Source organism: Phlebotomus papatasi, chromosome 2 (genome assembly GCF_024763615.1).
Source record: "Phlebotomus papatasi isolate M1 chromosome 2, Ppap_2.1, whole genome shotgun sequence".
In the NCBI taxonomy this organism is placed as follows: Eukaryota; Metazoa; Arthropoda; class Insecta; order Diptera; family Psychodidae; genus Phlebotomus; species Phlebotomus papatasi.
This window is the reverse complement of record NC_077223.1, coordinates 23,321,224-23,338,781: the sequence shown is the minus strand read 5'-3', so window position 1 is coordinate 23,338,781 and position 17,558 is coordinate 23,321,224. Positions and strand designations below refer to the sequence as shown.

Sequence of the window (17,558 nt, the reverse complement as noted above, 5' to 3'; positions counted from 1 at the left end):
CCTTTTTTGCGCTCAGTCGACAGTGGCGCCATTTAGATAGATACGCAGCCCAAAAAGGCATTTTGTGTTTATAATTTTTTCCTGTGCGGCGTGAGAAGTGCAATTTTTCTTAAATAATTACCTTTTTCTGTGAGATTTTCCATTATAAAAATGAACAATGATCCCAGGGGTGAAAATGTTAAAGTTGTGTGTAGCATTAATCCGAATATTTTGAAGGAATTGGGTCTCGATGCACAGATTAAAAGCGCCCTTGAAAAGGCTACAAGTAAGTTTTTCCGTATTTTTTGCGTTTTTCCGGGGGAAAATTTCCAATTTTCCACCCTTACCGGCAATATTGAGTGGCTATTTGTCAATTGGAAGAGGGATTGGGGTCAGAAAATGTCCAGAAACTCTGACATTGTTTATATGCGTCTGGCCGTGGGTCAGGAGGGAGCGTGGTGGTCTGTTAACCTGAAAATCTCCGGTTCAATCCTCGGAATTGGAAATCTGATCCCTTGGATATTGAGTTCCCAAACTTGTTTTTTATCGGCTCTTTTTTTGTTCTGCAGAACAAAAGGCACTTCCACAGATTTCTGCAGCGTCAAAAAATGCAACATCAATTAAGCTAGAGCCTCCGGAAAGGGAATCTTTCTCGTCAAATAAGAAGATTCAGGTAATTAAACAGGAAACTGTTGATCCCAATCTTGCAACGGAAATCCTTCAGAGGTTGCCAAGGAGTGAGGCTATTAAGTACACTAGAATAATCGAAGCTAGGCAGAAAGTTCTGCAGGAACAGGATGTAGTGTTTTTGGATGATGTTGTGGTCCAGGGAATAGAGAATGAGCCGGAGAATTTCACAGGAAAAGGGCAGGAAGTTGTAGAGGAGCTCGAGGTGTATGAAGAGGGAAATACTGAGGCAAACATAGTGGAAGAATACATTATTGAAGACACAGAAGAAGCTGCAGAAGAAAGTCAGGAGTGTCCTGATATAATAGATCTGCAAGAAAGTGAGGAAATTGTCGAGGACAGTGGGGAAGTATTTGAAGAAATTCTCGAACTTCCTGAACAAGAAATTCAGGAAGTTGTTGTAGAATCAACAGTTTCAGCTGAAGATCCTGACAAGAGCCTGGTATCGGAATCCGAAGAGAGTTTCATTGGCTTTTCAGTGACAGAAAATCCTGAAGTTCCTGAACATCCCGAAACCGAACTTCAAAAAGATCCCGCGCTGAAAGATATTTCTTTAGAGGAGGAAACTGGACAGGAAGTTCCAAAAATCCGTAAGTTACGACTCAGAGCCCTGTCAGAGACAATAGCTACAGTGAGATCAAGAATTCATATCCATCGAGAAGTAGAGAATCTTGCCAAATTCCTTCCGAGGCGTCTGGAATCCTCCGAGGAGTCAGAATCGTCTCAGGGAACCTCAGAGAGTTCAGACGAAGAGTCTCCTGCAAATGACAGGATCAATTTCCTTTTGAAGTACCTGGACAAGGACAAACTAATTGATCATATCCTAGATTCAAAGAGGAAGTCCCTGAATAAGATAATGGAGGAAGATGTTGAAAGAAATGCAAGATCACCTTCAAGTTCTTCGGCGGAAGTTTCAGAACATGAAGAAAATATTGGATTTGAGGAGCATTTGCCATCGCCAGAGCCCCCGGAACATCAGCAAGAGACAATTGTTGAAGAACCAGAGCCTGAACCAGAATCAGAGGGCCAAAGAAATCCTGAAACTCGTGAAAGCTCACCGGATATTGTTAAAACTTTCATAATCACCGAGATTACGGAAGATCCTCCAGTTTACATTAAACAAGAGAAACCTGATAGGATTTCTGCAAAAGACCCTAGAAATTTTCCTCCGAACCCGAAAAAAGAGATTCAGAGAGAAGTTTTTGAAGAAAATCAAGATTCCGTGGTAGAGGAACCTAGAGGTCCTAGCCCGATCGAAGAGAACCTAGAGGATAGCTCAAATGTTCCTGAAGCTGCGCTGCCTGAAAGACAGCCTACTCAAGTAAAACTTGAAAAGAATATCGAGGAAATTCCAACTGAGGTACCTAGTACGGAACCTATCACAGAACCTACTGCAGAACCTACTGCAGAACCTAGAAGATCCACAAGATCCCGCGGAAGAATTAGTGTTGTAAATGAAGATTTCCTCTATGATTCCCCGCTGGAATACCGCAGAAATACTAGGAGATCTGCAAAGTTTCAGGAACCTAAAGAATTAGGTCCTCCTGCAAAAGATCCTGCGCAAAATGCAAAAGAAGTTGCATGTACAATCGAAAATCTGGCAGTTAGTGTTAAGCGGAAAGCAGAAGTGAAGCCCAATCAAGAAATTAAACGACAGAAAGTACCTATCACCGTAACATGTGGACGTTGTCAGAATTCCATGCCCATCAACACTTGGCAGAGGCATCTGCTCACGCACAATGGCGTAGCTTGGCAGGAGGGCAGAGAAATCCCAATTGACATGGAGAATGAGACTCTGAGAGCCAGATTAATTCAGACTTGCATAAAAAAGAATCGCCTGACACATGTGAGATGTGAAAAATGTGGAGATACCCGGAAATCCGGAGCTGGACTTGTGAGTCATGAGAGGACCTGTGGGAAATCCGCTGAGGATATCCAGGAAGTTCTAGTGAGCTGTGAGCATTGTTCGAAGAAAATCCTTCCCTGCAGTCTCAGAACTCATCAACTCAATCACTGTTCAGTACTCAAGAAGCTCCAGAATCCAGCTACAGCTGAACCAGAACCAGCTGATACCTCGCAACCGGAGACTGAATTCTCCACTAGTGGGAGGATTAAACGAAAGAGTACTCGGGTGGCAGAAATAAAATTCCGCAAAGATCTCAGTCCAGAGAATGACGATCCCTTTACTCAAAGTGACTCAGAGGCATCCTTAGGGGCGGAATCTTCGGATTCAGAAGGATCGAGTGGAGCAACGGAGAACAGTGAATTCCCAAGTGATTCCGAAGACAGGTCTCCCCGGAAAGGCCAGAAGAAGAAAAACCATCACAAAAAACGAAAACGAATTTCCAGTGTGAGGAGACGGATCTCAAGTGATATTAGCCAGAGATGTGAGTTTATTAAGAGATTTTTGATTTTTTCCGGATCACTAACATCAAATTTTACTTTCCTTCTTCAGTCATCTCCTCGGGATCGTGGGCTCAATGGAGGACGCTCAGCATAGAATCTATCTTGTCTTTCTACAAGGAGAACATCAACGAATTGTAAGTTATCTATTTGAACAATCTTTAATGATATGGGAGATCGGGATATCCAATAATTTGAGTAAAAACCTCTACCAAGTTGATTCATATTATTTCCCTTTATTTTTTTTTTTACTCGAGAAATGTTTTTTAAAAAACCGAAAACGCATCCAAGATACACCAGAAACATTTTTTAAAAATGCATTCAAGAAACACAAAAACACTTTAGAGAAGCACGAAACGTTTCTGAAACAGTGGAAACGCATCAAAGAAACAAAAAAATATTCCAAGAAATACGAAAACGTTTCTAGAAAAATGGGGAAACAAATCCAAGAAAAATAAGAAAAACGTTTCAAGAAATACTTAAATGTTTTGAAACGCGGAAATGGATCGAAGAAAACCGAAAACGTTTTTTACAAAAGTAAAGATATAGGGGAATGTAGGCATGATTCGCACAGAGTAAACCTTCAAACCATGCGGATTTTGTCTTTGTTTGCAAAGAGCTGACTTACTATTTCTCATCTCGTTTTATGAGCTTAAAAATGATCTATCTTATGACTAAGAAATGACAAACTTGCTCTTTGCAAATAAAGAGAAAATTTGCATTGTTTGAAGGTTCACTCTATGCGAACCATGCCAACATTCCCCTATCCAAGTAAACAAATAGAATAGAAATAAATAGAAACAATAAAAAACATTTCAAGAAACGCGAAGCGCATCTACGAAACAAGAAAACGTTTCAAGAAAAAAGGAAATGCTTCTCAAAAAGCAGAAATGTATTCAAGAAACAAAAAAAGCGTTTTAAGAAACACAAAATATTCTAGAAAAAAGGAAAAATGCACCCAAGAAACTAGGAAACATTTCAATTATAGGGGAAAATATTCTCCCTTCGAATAATGTGATTTTTTTTTATTTTTCCTAAGAGACTTTCTTTCTACTATATATTTATTAGCTTATTATCAGTTATTGATAATTTTGTCATAATTATGTGTTAGTCTCTTAGGAAACATAAAACAAATTCAGATTATTCGAAGGCATGAACGTTCGAAGGGAGAGTACTTTCCCGTACATAAATGTTTCCAGAAACATGGGAACACATTGAAGAAATACGGAATTACGGAAACGCATTGGAGAAACACAAACGCTTCTAAGGGCTCAGACTCAGGCTCAGACTGACTTAGGCTGATCCTAAAGAATATTCAGTCTGTATAATTTGGCAGTAAAGAATTAGGTAAAGGAAGGATACGTAAAAGATCTCTAATGTCTCTAATTGATGATCCTAAGGGCCTTAATAGACTCAGGCTGATCCTCCAGAATATTTATCTTATAAAATTGGACAGTAATTGATTAGATGAAGAAAATTTGTGCAAAGTATCTCTAATCGATGATCTTAAGCCTGCAGTGTAAGATCATTTGAAAAAAATATTTACTGCAAAATTTTACAGGCTAAATATTCTCGAGAATCAGCCTGTGTCTATTTGGGCCCTAAGACCTTAGTGTATTACCGGCTTCAGACCTAAGGCTTAGCTAAGGCTTAATAGCTCTAATTTCATATCAATCATGATTTTTTGGAAGAATTTAACTTAGGATTGGATTATTAAAGAAAAACGACCTATTAGAAGACTCTCAAAAAGCAATAAAATTGCTCGCTATTTACGATTTTGAGAGCTTCGGGAACTGGGCTAAACTTCTAGTCTGAATCTCTCTAGACTGCCAAATTTTACACGATAAATATTCTGGAGGATCAGCCCGTGTCTATTTGTGCCCTAAGAAAGTAAACGAAAACTCAAAAAATAAAGTAGCATCCAAGAAACAAAAAAAAAAGTTTGAAGAAACACAAAAACACATTGACGAAATATGAAAAAGTTTCTAGGAAATCAAATAACACATCTAAGAAACAAGAAAATGTTTCAAGAAACACGAGAACGTTATAGAAGGATAACCCCAAAAAAACGGTTGCACTTAACGTCCTTAACACTAAATTTATCGACCGTTTTTGGTCGTTTTTCGGTCAAATGACAAACCGCGTTAGGTTAGGATACTCAACAAATTTGTCTTGGGAAAGAGCACAAAATTAAAATTTGAACACTGAAAAATATATTACATGCATATATTAAGAAATTCATCAAATTTGATAGTCACATTGTACCGTTTAAACAAATGTTAATTTTACACCGGTCAATTTGACCGGGTTTTGGTAGGTTTAGTGTTAAAAACGTGGAAATACGTAGATGAAAAGTGAAAACGTTTCTAGAAGACCGGAAACGAATCGAATAAATACAAAATAGTTTTAAAGAAAAATGGAGTGGCAAAGTGTCCCAAGCTTTGGGAAGTGCTCGAACTTGTGACTTACATAGATGCTATCCCTCAAAAGTACTTTCGCATCATTTACCGTTTAACGGTCCTGAACCGATTTAGACCGATTTGTAAATCACCCGAAAGATCCCACAAAATAATTTTAAGAGTAGTAAAATTGTTTATCGGACAAAAATTACTTATGAGTTTATAACTGGTTGATTACCGGTTTAAAACCTCTTGGAACGGTATCAGTTTTGTCGGAAATTCAAAGACCTTTCCAATGAGCCCAAAATGACCCCATTCGCCCGATAAATGCGCTCTCTAGAGACTTTTGTAACCCTTGACCTTGAAAAACTCTTATTAGGAATTATTCAACGGGAAGGGGAGGGGTGTGAGAGAAATGAGGTGCAAGTTAACGATCCTTGGGTCGGCTTGTGGGGGGTCTTCCTTATGTCCCAAATCGCTATCTCTAACCGTTTGGCCTCTAGGGTTAGCGACAACCGGACGGACACACGGACAAATAACGTTACAAGATTTGTCAGAAATCGTCTGAAACGCGAAAATTTGTTGAGATAAGTGGTCTCCGGGGGGTATGAGGTGGAAATTTGGGGGAGGGGTGATCAAGGGATTACTGCTCTCTCCGTGGAGTTCGAGCAGTAAAAAGTGAAAATAGTTTGACAGACGCAGAATGCATTTAAAAATCATAGAAATATGTTAAAATCACAGAATTGGATTTATTATAATGCTAGATATAGGAGTGGTAAAAGAATACGAAAAATATAGAAAGTATGTTTGCGATTTAGTTTCAAAACAGGAATCACAGCTTCTCTTATGAGTTACCTCCGTTACTTTTCGCTTAGGGTAAATGCCCTAATTCAAAACCATTTCCAGTCGTTTGAACTTTGACAGAAGATTCAACACATTAAGTTTATTTTTTTCTGAAGAAAATTATATAAATTTGGTCCTTGACTCTTATAGAATGTTATTGTTTAGTGAAAACTTCTTAAATACAAGAAAAATACGCAAGTGTAAAATGCTTCTATTGGAAACAAATTAATCCAAATGGAGACAAGGGAAAGTTTCTAATTGGAGACAAACAGTGTAAGTGAAATCGCGACGACAGACTTCCAAAAACCTTGTTGAGTTGCTCTTGAGTGCAGGATTTGTTCTTATTCCTAGTCTTTTCTCTTTTCCCATCTAAAACAATAAGAAAATCTCTCCAAAAAATCATATTTCCGCGGTTTTCTATTGAAGCATTTGCAGACACTTCAGAAAAACCCTTTATGATCACGAAATAAGTAATTATTTTATTTGAAAACTTAACGTACCGTTAACAATATAGATTAATACTTAGGGTAAGTGTGCCAAATTGCGGAATAGTTGCATGCAAGCGCCAAAGTCTCAAGTTTGAAACGTAATATCTTTAATAAAAATTGATTTTTTTTATTTCTTCTACTTAAGGATTGTTGCTTAGAACCTTGTAGACAGTTTATCGTCCTTATTTACTCTAAAATCATTCTTAATACATTTTAAAATGAATAAAAATGTAGACAGCTTTGGTGCCATATTTCGGTCACCTTCATTCTCATAGTTCCCTGTCCTTCAGGAATTCTTCCAACGCCTTTTTCACGTCATCTCGTTTGTCGAAGCTACATTTTTGTTATTCTTTTGCATTGTATAATCTCTATAGAGTATGTAAAAACTAAAAATTCATGGAAATTCGAGGAACGAAAAAGGTGGCCGAAATTGCAAGCTGGCCGGAATTGTGCACACTTACTCTAATTTCACATAATTCTGTCAAAAATATGACACAAATGTAAGAAAAAAAACAAATAAAGAAGAATCAGCCTAATTGTGTTTTTCTTTAGAAAACATGGTTGATAGATGAAATATTCGATGGTGAAACGGTACACTTTTAATTTTTCTGAGAAATTTATAAATTAAAATTTGTGAATATTAATGGATTTTCGCTTTATTTGGAGCAAAATTAACTAAATAATGAAACTGAAATATAGGAAATATATATAAAAAATTTAATACCGCATTTATCATGGGAAAAAAAGTGATGTTTCCATTTGGAGTAGCGAAAAGTTTCCATTTGGAACAGATTTTAAATTAGCTTAATTTACCCTATGCACTTAATATTTATTTTGCAATTATAAATATATTCTTTTTTTCCAATGTTTCAGTCGTATTAATAACCATTCTACTGAGCCTCTCTTCCCGAATTGGATGCCCATTCAAGTGCCACTGGATGATAATGAAGAATTCCAGAGTTATCTACCAAAATCTGGAACTTCAATTTATTTTGATCAGCACAGAGTGAATCACTACAAAGTATCCTTTGGTGGAGCTTCCAGTGAGACTCTCTCGACTCTTGAGTGCTTCGAAGGAGTGTCAGACAGCAATAAGTCGACGATTTTCTACTGCGGAGCCCCTATACTGTCCCTTGATTGGCTTCTGGATCCCCCAGAGTCTCTGCATAGCGATGTCCTGGCGGTTTCTTGTGCTTCTAGCTTTCGCATTGACTATGACTACCATCATAAAACTGCGGAAAAGACAGTCATTCAGATCTGGAGTGTGGGAAGTTTAAGGGGGGAATCTAAGGTGGGAATTTGTTTTCTGTACGGCGTGGCTTATGATTGGGGTCCAGTGTTTTGTCTCAAGTTCTGCCCAAGTGGAGGATATTCGCCAATTGGTCGATTAGGACTTTTGGCTGTGTCATCGTGCAATGGAACTGTATCAATCTTTGCTCTGCCAATGCCACCAGTTTACAGAAAAGTTCTGATGTTGCCACCAGCTGTGATCCTAGAGACGAGACAAGAGGTCTTGGTGACAAAATTGGCGTGGTCAGAAATGAGGGGACATAGTTATTTGGCTGCAGGAGTTTCCACTGGAAGAGTTTATGTTTGGAAATTGGATGTAGATTCAAGATTACTGAAGCGACAGAGAGATAGTGTTGAGATTCTGTATCCCATTCATACGATTCATGGGCATGTCTATCCTGTGACCGTGGTGATATTTTCGAGGATAGAAGGACGAAATCTTTTGTTAACGGGAAGCATTGACAGAAAAGTCAGAATATTTGACTTGAATTCGGGATGCCAGGAAATTTATACACTCAATTACAAGAGTCAGATCACTTGCGGAGTCTGGCCGTTCAATTGGCCGATGTATATCTTTGGGATTGACAATAGCTACCAGTGGAATCGAACTGAAGTTGTGGCTAAACAGCCTTTCAATATCCCGTACGACGATACTGTTCTCATTGTCCATACCCAAGATATCACGGATCTCGACCTAAACAACTGGACAAATACTCTTCTCGTCGGAATGGAATCCGGGGATATTTGTGGCAATTTTCGGCGGTATTATTCACCGTTGGCAAAGAAAGCAGACCTCATGAGGCGAATTATTGGCTACACAGACTCCATAAATTTGTCTGAAAGGATTAAAATATGCAAAGATGAAGAATCTCTGAACAATTTGATCGGGAGCTGTGGTATTCTCTTCTGTGATCTTCAAAATGTGAGTACATACTTTTTTTTTTAATTTCATTGCTTTAAAACTTAACAGAATATCAAGAAAAGAATGTAGTAATAAAAATTGGGAAATTTAATTATTTTATGAACCCTATTAAAGGATATGGCAATGAAAAAAACACGTTTTTTTTCTAAAGATTTTTTAAACTATTGCTTATAATAATAATAATAAAAAAGGGATTGTGAAAAAGGGATAAAAGAAAACTTTACTAACTGTATAAGTAGCAGTAGGTCAGTGGATTAACGCGAGATGTCTAACGGAAATGCCCCGGGTTCAAATCTAGTTTTGCGCGTTTTAATTCTTTTTATTAAAGCTTTTTTAATCATAGTGATCATATTTTTCAATTAATTAAGCAGTATTTTACTTCTTATTAAATAATTATTTATTTATCTTTGATGTACTAGATTCTTTTTTGCCATTTTGTGTATTGCTCAGTTTAGAAATTTATTATTCAATTCACAATTTTACTTGAAAATTTCCAATCAGACGCTTCAATCATTTGTATCAGTCGGAACTCGAACTCACGGCTGTGACTATGGTGACAATCGCGTAATGTAAATTGAAAAAAATATATATAACTCTTGCTTATGCAAAATAAGTTAATCTTTGGTACAATCTTAAAGAGCACGATTGTCGAAGCAAATGTTCTGGATCAAGTCTCAGCTACGGTCTTCAATATTTTTGTTATTTAATTATTGTTTTTTTAATATACAAGATTTTTAGAAATCATTTAAATAAATATTAAATTTATAAGTACTATCATTAAATAACAGAAAAAAATGAAAACTGAAATGCGATAATTAATTAGATTTGAACTCGGAACATTTCCGCCAGAAATGTTCCGTTAAGGGAAATGCTGCGTTATGGCCTCTACTCTACACACTACAGAAACTTATGTCGATATTGAAGAGTTTTTCCTACATTAAAAAAAAATAAACGAGTCAAAATCTACTCGAATCGATGTTAAATTTCGATTAACTTAAATTTTAGAGTTAATTTTACTTCTATTTAGGTGTTATATTCAGAAGAGTTGTTTCAACTTTTTTGTTCTAAAATTTACATAACAAAATAGTGTAAATAAATCTTTTTATGAGTGAAAATAACTCGTTTTAAGAGTTAAAATAACTCGTACTAAGCCTTAAATAATTCTTTTTTAGAATAAAAAAACCTCTTTATCAAATTTCAAAATGGATAGATTTTGCAATTTTTTTTAGGGGAGACTGGGGCAAAAAGGCCTCGAGCGCTTCAAAAATTTGTAATTAGCGCAGTTTTATAGGAAATTAACCGCTCTACAACTTTGTGAAAGTAAATTTTCCTTTATTTTGTAAGGAAATACGTTTATCGAGCTGATTTATAAAAGGTACTTCTCAAAAATACTGGGGCAAATAGTACCAGACGAGGGGTATTATCATATTATGATTCGCTTCAATACGGGCTTCCGTAAATTTGAAAAAATACCTAGAGGACATATTTTCATAGAAAATTTATTCATCTACACCTTTGTAAAACACCGTTTTCTCTGAGAGAAAAGTGAGAAAACAAGAAGAGTGCTTTCCAAGCTATTTTAGAAAAAAAACACACAAAAGACTGTAAATCGTTTGACCAATGCAAACAACAAGCGGCGAGACATGATAATGACGTTTCTTTTCGCCGTGAGACATCAGAAATTGCTTCGCTTTTTTGTTACTTTTTGCTCTATACCTTTTGTTACTTTTTACCCCAAGTGGCCATTTTTAATAAAAGGATTTCTGGAGAAAAGAACTTTTGTGAAATTCTAAAATAGATAGTGGATTCGTATTCAAAATATCCAAATTATTTAGAAAATATTCACCAATGCATCAATTTTGGAAAATAAGTAGGTAATAATTGTTATCTTCTGCAAGGAAAATATTTCAAAAATAGGGCTAAAAATTTCGATATTTTTTATTTTCTAAATTCCTTGTTCGGATTCCAAGAAACTTACTACATTGAAGAAGATCTATGAAGGCTATCTTTAAAAAAAATTTGAGCCGGTATCTTTTTTACCTTGGAAGATTTTGAATTTTAAACTTTTCGATTTGTGACTTTTTGCCCCAGTCTCCCCTAATAAGAAAACAGGGGTGATATGATAACTTATTTTCGATACTATCGACTGTCGATTCTGAAAACTTTAAAGGATAGGGTGGAGTCTACACTTATGGATGTTATACACACTTATGGACAACGCAAAAATCTTATATTATAAAATTAAACAAATTTCAAAACATCAAAAAAATTGTTAATTACATCATAAACTAATAATTTTATAACTTGGCGAAATCTGTTTTACGTAAGAACATAAGATTTTTGCACGCTGTCCACAAGTGTATAACATCCATAAGTGTAGACTCCACCCTACCAGAACTTCCTGTAACTAATACAGATATTAATAAACAGTCACATCCTTTTAAGAATGTCACAATGAATGGCCCAGCAATGCGTAAATAGTCGACATTCACTTCATCTAACAGATATAGAAATATCGATACTATCGATTCGATAGTATCGAAAAGTTATCATTCCACCCCAGCTGTAGAGTTGAAATAACTATATGGCCGAGTTGAATTAACTCGAAGAATATCGATGTAATTGTTACTCTTTTTTGTTGTAAATTTTAGTATATAGAGTTAAAACTATTCTACATGCGAGTTGAATTAACTCGTCAGATATCGATGCAATTATTACTCTATTTCGATGTAAAATTTCATCTTGACTGAAGTATATGCTTAAATGTTTTCGTTTTAAAAATATACTTCAGTCAAGAAGATTTTCGTGTGACAAAGTTCATATTGAACATCAATTAGAATTATACCTAACAAAACATGAGGAACTTGAGATCATGAAATAAAGAATCTCAGCTAAAAATCATAATAAAGGAAATGGTATCATGAAAAAACATAAAATTGCAAAATCTATCCATTTTGAAATTTGATAAAGAGTTATTTACCGTAAAATATTGTTGCTATATGTTTCAATAGGGTTCACAAAATACTAAAATTTTCTTACTATTACTCTCATTTCTGTTCAAAAACTTGTCTTACTAATGCAATTCATAATCTACTCGTTGGTGTTGTGTGAGTCTTTATTTGTTAAAATGTAAAGGTAACGTATGGCTTTTCTGGCAGGATGTGGACTTGAAAGCAACAAAAGCCTTCAGAACTCGCCATATCGCTGAGTATCCACTCACGCGAATCAACAAAATCATTTTTAATCCCAACGAAAGTGTTCACATGTTCTACGCAATAGGCTATCAAGCAGGATTTGTTAGGATATGCAAGAGCTAGCTGGGTATTTCTTAGGCATTTTCTGCTGGAACTTCATCCTCTTTGTCATGACCGTCATTGGAGATTTTTTCATCACCATCGTGTTCCTCAATAGCTTCCTCCAGAGTGGCAATGTCTGAGACCTCTTGTCCATTCTGGACGGATGACGTATCCTCGTCCTTCTTCTTCTTTTTCTTCTTCTTCCCACGCTTACTCACTTCCACATGTTCCTCCTCAACTCCTTCCCCTTCCTCGCGATTTGTGTAGCCTTCTGGGAAGAAGAGCAAGCACTCTGCCTCTCCCTGTACGCAATTCTGACTGATGAAGCAGGGACCGAGAGATACGAGTTCCAGGACGGCATCTGTGTTAGCTTTGGTCACCTTCAGCACCAGCTTATCATTCACGGTACGTTTCACCTACAAGGATGAGATATCCTTGAATTTTCATTTAATTGTATAACCTTTGAATAGGAGACTGATGATTAAATAAGAATTGTTTCAATAAAAAATGGTATATGATTGAATTTCTTTGCTTTTATCGTTCTCCCGTCTATTTGTGATACTGCAAATAGGGAGCATGGTAAAAATACCAATATCCACATAAATTGAATATCCTTTGTATATGGAACTCTCTGTAAAAGAATGTATACACTTTTAAAAAAAAGTGGCAAAGCTTTCAGCTTTGCGAAATGCTCAAATGCGTGACTGATACTATACGAAAAGCAGAGCTTAGTATTATTTGATTTAGAGATCAATAAAGTTTTTTTTAGCGTGTAGCTTAAAGAGAAAAATTACGATCAAAATTTGTGCGAAATCTTGTAGAAATAATACAATTGAATATCTAACAAAACGGTTAACAACCTTACTTATTATCGATTCGCATTACGTTGTAACGGTTGAAAGTGATTAAGACTATCCGGTATTCCAAAACCTTTCTAACGAACCAGAACTTTCCCTATTCGGTTTAGAAATACGTTCTCTAGAGTCATTTTAATATTTTTGATTTTGAAAACTCGTTATGAGGAATGTTTTATTTTTTTTGTTTGGATAAATTAACGGCTTGTAAACCTCTGATACAAATTTTTATATCTTCGAAAAAGTACTAATGGAAGGTCCCCGAAGACCTTAAGTTGACAATCGTTTGGCTATAGAAACTTCGAGTTTAATTTAAAGTAAACCATTGGTCGTTCACTTAAAAAAAAATGTTGTGCTTCCCAATTGTATTCTGATTTAAAACACGCCTTAACCGATTCAAAATGAGGTAAATGTAATAAAATAAAATTTCCAATTCATATTGAAGTACGAGATCTTTACCAGTAATTTATCAATTGGAATCAAAAATTTATTGCGATTTATTGAAAAGCTAAAATTTTGAACGCCAAAATCCCAAAAAGATAAAATTCCGTAAAGTCAAAACCCCGAAAAGCCGAAATCCCGAAAGCCAAGATCTCGGACTCCAAAATCCTCATAGCCGAAATTCCGAAAAGTCAAAATCTCGAAAAGCCAAAATCCAGAAAAGCCAAAATCCAGAAAAACCAAGATCCCGATTGCCAAAATCCCGAAAGCTATAAAGTCGCGGAAAACCAAAATCCCGAAAGCCAAGATCCCGATTGCCAAAATCCCGAAAGCCAAGATCCCGATTGCCAAAATCCCGAAAAGCCAGAATCCAAAAAGCCAAGATCCTGGACTTCAAAATCCCGAAAACCTAAAATCCCGAAAGCCAAGATCCCGATTGCCAAAATCCCGAAAAGCCAGAATCCAAAAAGCCAAGATCCTGGACTTCAAAATCCCGAAAACCTAAAATCCCGAAAGCCAAAATCTCGAAAAGACAAAATCCAGAAAAGCCAAGATCCCGAATGCCAAAATCCCGAAAGCCAAAATCCCGAAAAGCCAAAATCCCGAAAAGCCAAGATCCCGAATGCCAAAATCCCGAAAGCTATAAAATCCCGAAAAGCTAAAATCCCGAAAGCCAATAACCCGGACTTCAAAATCCCGAAAAGCTAAAATCCCGAATTTCAAAATACCGAAAGCAAAATCCCGAATCTCAGAATCACGAAAAGCCAAAATTACGAACGCCAGAATCCCGAAATCCAAAATTCCGAAAAGCCAAAATCCCGAATGGGCCGAAATCCCGATTACCCAAAATGCTGAATGGACCAGAATCCTAAACACCAAAACCCTGAAAGAAAAAGATTTTTCGCTTCGCAGAATGTTATGCAAAATTTTTGTTCGAAATGATGTACGGAAAGTTATTCGACATCGGGTCGGTTTTGATAATATTTTTCCCCGTCCTTTTTTTATTTAAATTCTTGGTGGCAAATTCTTTTCTTTGATAGATACACTGTAATAAAAATATTGTATTTGAAAGAATTTAAATTCAGTAAACATTTATATTTGTGTGTTGGATAGCGTCTCATCGCGCCTTTCCTTAACAGATAATCTGTAAAAATTTTATTTCCAGTATTTCTTGAAATTGAATTTGAAATTTTTTGTAACACTGGACTCTCCGATTCGGTTGATTGGGACCAAATATGAACAGATAAAAACTCATGCCAGACGAATTTTTGTACTTTCGTATTTAACCGCCATCACCCGAATATCGGAGAGCTTTGTACACCTTCTTTTCAGGAGTGTTATTTGGAACCTTGTAGAGATAGATTCTCACTTTTTCTTCCTCTTAAATAAATTTGAACATTTATAAAACTAGACACATTGATTTGTGTGTAATATCGGACACAGTTTTTCGAAGTTTATTGTCCTTCCGAAATTTTTCCAAGATTTTCTGCAACTGGTAGCCAAGTAAAGGCTACCAGTTTTTGTTTCCCTGTCTTAAAAAACTCTAAAACAGAAATTAAGCTTTTTTGAGTTTTGAGATATATAACAAATGTCCGATATTGCAAGCTGTTCGAAATTTGGCACATTTGAATAAAAAAATTATAGCACAAGATACCATTAACCCTTTAACGACGAGACACTTTTTACCGACTGAAAATCAACAATAAAAATTAAACTGAGAAACATAATCAATGATAAGTCTTATCTAACCTTGGAAAGTCCAATAGAGTCTGATTCGGTATGTTTTTTGCTTCTATGAACGATAGGAACGAAAATAGCCTAAAAATTTATGTAATTTTTCTGACAATACCAATGAATAATATTTTGAGCTTTTGAAAAATATTACGTATGAGTATTGCAGTTTTTATTGCCAAAAGGGTTTTGCTTAAAAAAATTGGAAGTATAAAAAATAAATAAAACCAATTATGAATTTGAGAATTTAAAAATTCGCCATTATTGACCTTAAATATTTGCTACATATCAAATAGCTAGAGACTTGCTAAAAATATTCTAGATTCCTTCAACCTTCTACTTTACAATTATGTACAGACATAAGAAAAAAATAACTTTAGGTAGTCAGGAAAACTTATTTTCTTTATGGGACACCGGTGTGCCAATCGTCCTTAGAGGGTAAATAACATCAAATTGTTATACCTTTGCATAAGCGTCGTTAGTGTTCGCAATGAGTGTGGCTGCTTTAGGATCTCCTGACGTAAAGTATCCGTAAGCCAATACGGCGTCTTTGTGTTTTAGACATGCATCCATAATATCCTGTTTTTTGAAAGCGTCAAAAATAATAGCCAAATGGGGTGGATCTGGTACAGGATCAGATGGAAGGAAGAACTCTGTTAAATTGCGGAAAAACAAGTAGATCAGGGCAGCATTTGCGCGACGATTAATAGGCGTCCAGGCAGCAGGAATTATAACCTTAGTTAGTTCTTCAGTGTTGATTTCTCGGTTAGGTGATGGTGTCTTTCGCGGAGGATCTACTTCGGCTGTTGCAAGAACAGGAGACAATTGAATCTCTACCTCTTCACCAGCTTCATTTTGTGTAGTTACATACTGGGGTTCCGTGAGTGCAGCATGGACAAGTTGAAGGACCTCTTCAACAGGACGAGTTTCCTGTTCGGAAACTTTCCATGCTACTGCTTGAAGTTCTTTATCAAAGATTGCTTCTAGTACATCATCAGGTAGGGGGTTATCGCATTCAAAATGGAGTATTTCTAGCATTTCCGGTTGTAGCTTAACAATTCGTTTATCCTTGCAAGTCACACCAAAAGGATCAGCAGATTCTGAGATTCGACGAAAGGAATCTTTAGGGACTTGTGGCATCAGTAGCATAACTCCATGATCCCGTATGTTGGACATTATTTCACCTGTTACATTTACAATGAAGTCACGACGTTTCTTTTTTGTGGCTTCCTCTTCTGCTTTCGTGGCTTCTTCCTCAAGGCGATTCTTTTCCTCAACCCGTTCCTTTTCAGCTGGTGTTAGTTCTTCAAAATCATAAAAGGTCCTCTCGATTTCTCCTGCACGTTCACTCTTTTCAAGTTTTAGCTCTTCAGCAATCATTTTCATGAGTTTGGGTACATTGGCGCCAAACATCAGATTCACCACCTTTCGTTTTGATGCAAACAACCAAGTTGGTTCACTTCTGTTGCGGAATCTCTTAAGCATTTCAATTTCATCAACTCTACACTGGGAATATTAACGATGTTTAGAACACTTTCAGGGATTTGAATTTTTTGCTACTTACAATAGCCAAATGAAGATCATCACCACCCAATTCGAGTTTTATCTTCTTAAGACTTCCAACCATACCGAGGCAAGGACCACACCAATCTGTATAGACATCTAAAACAAGAAGTCCTTCCCTCTCTAGAAACTTGTGGAGTTCATCGTCTGTGTTGACTTCCGTTTGAAGTTGCTGAACACCACCTTTTTTGGCCATTTTACCTCCCTTTTTATATAAGATAATTTCCAGGAAAATTCCTTTACACAATTTGTTATTCCGTTACTATGATACGAATTCCCGCCAAATGCGATTGTATTATCGGACTTGCTCTTTGATTTATTTTTCCATAGAATTTTACTAGAATATGGATTTAGGAAAATGTGCTTTGCTGCTTCAATAAGCATTTTTGCATTGTGAATTTTCTCTATAAGAAATCTTTGAGACAAATGATACCAAACCCTCCAAATACTCGCAGAGATGATAAGAATTGCCTATCATCTCAAGTTCTTCCACGCTGCTTGGGTTCTTTTTATCGACATGCTGCTGATAAGGTACTTTATGCCTTTTGTCTTCGACATTCACAATTTGGGCAAGTTTTAGTCCGCTCGTTATCAATCAGTTGTTGTCTCGAAAGTACCTGTTTGCTGTTTTAAGACCCAAGATGGTATTCGAGACACAATTG

At 36.2% G+C, this 17,558-nt stretch overlaps 2 protein-coding genes across 2 annotated transcripts; one reads left to right on the top strand and one right to left on the bottom strand.

Moving 5' to 3' along the window:
• The first annotated feature begins 31 nt into the window (after positions 1-31).
• LOC129803092 (uncharacterized) lies at positions 32-12,815 on the top strand. The gene is made up of 5 exons (XM_055849429.1): positions 32-265; positions 549-3,053; positions 3,122-3,206; positions 7,673-9,011; positions 12,170-12,815. The coding sequence occupies exons 1-5, from the start codon at positions 151-153 to the stop codon at positions 12,326-12,328; spliced, it is 4,203 nt and encodes a 1,400-aa protein (XP_055705404.1). The 5' UTR covers positions 32-150; the 3' UTR covers positions 12,329-12,815.
• Positions 12,340-17,184, bottom strand: LOC129803125 (uncharacterized). The gene is made up of 3 exons (XM_055849476.1): positions 16,898-17,184; positions 15,796-16,839; positions 12,340-12,723 (listed from the first exon to the last, which is right to left on the bottom strand). Exons 1-3 carry the CDS (start codon positions 17,090-17,092, stop codon positions 12,340-12,342), a joined length of 1,623 nt encoding a protein of 540 aa, XP_055705451.1. The 5' UTR covers positions 17,093-17,184.
• Between the last annotated feature and the right edge of the window lie 374 nt (positions 17,185-17,558).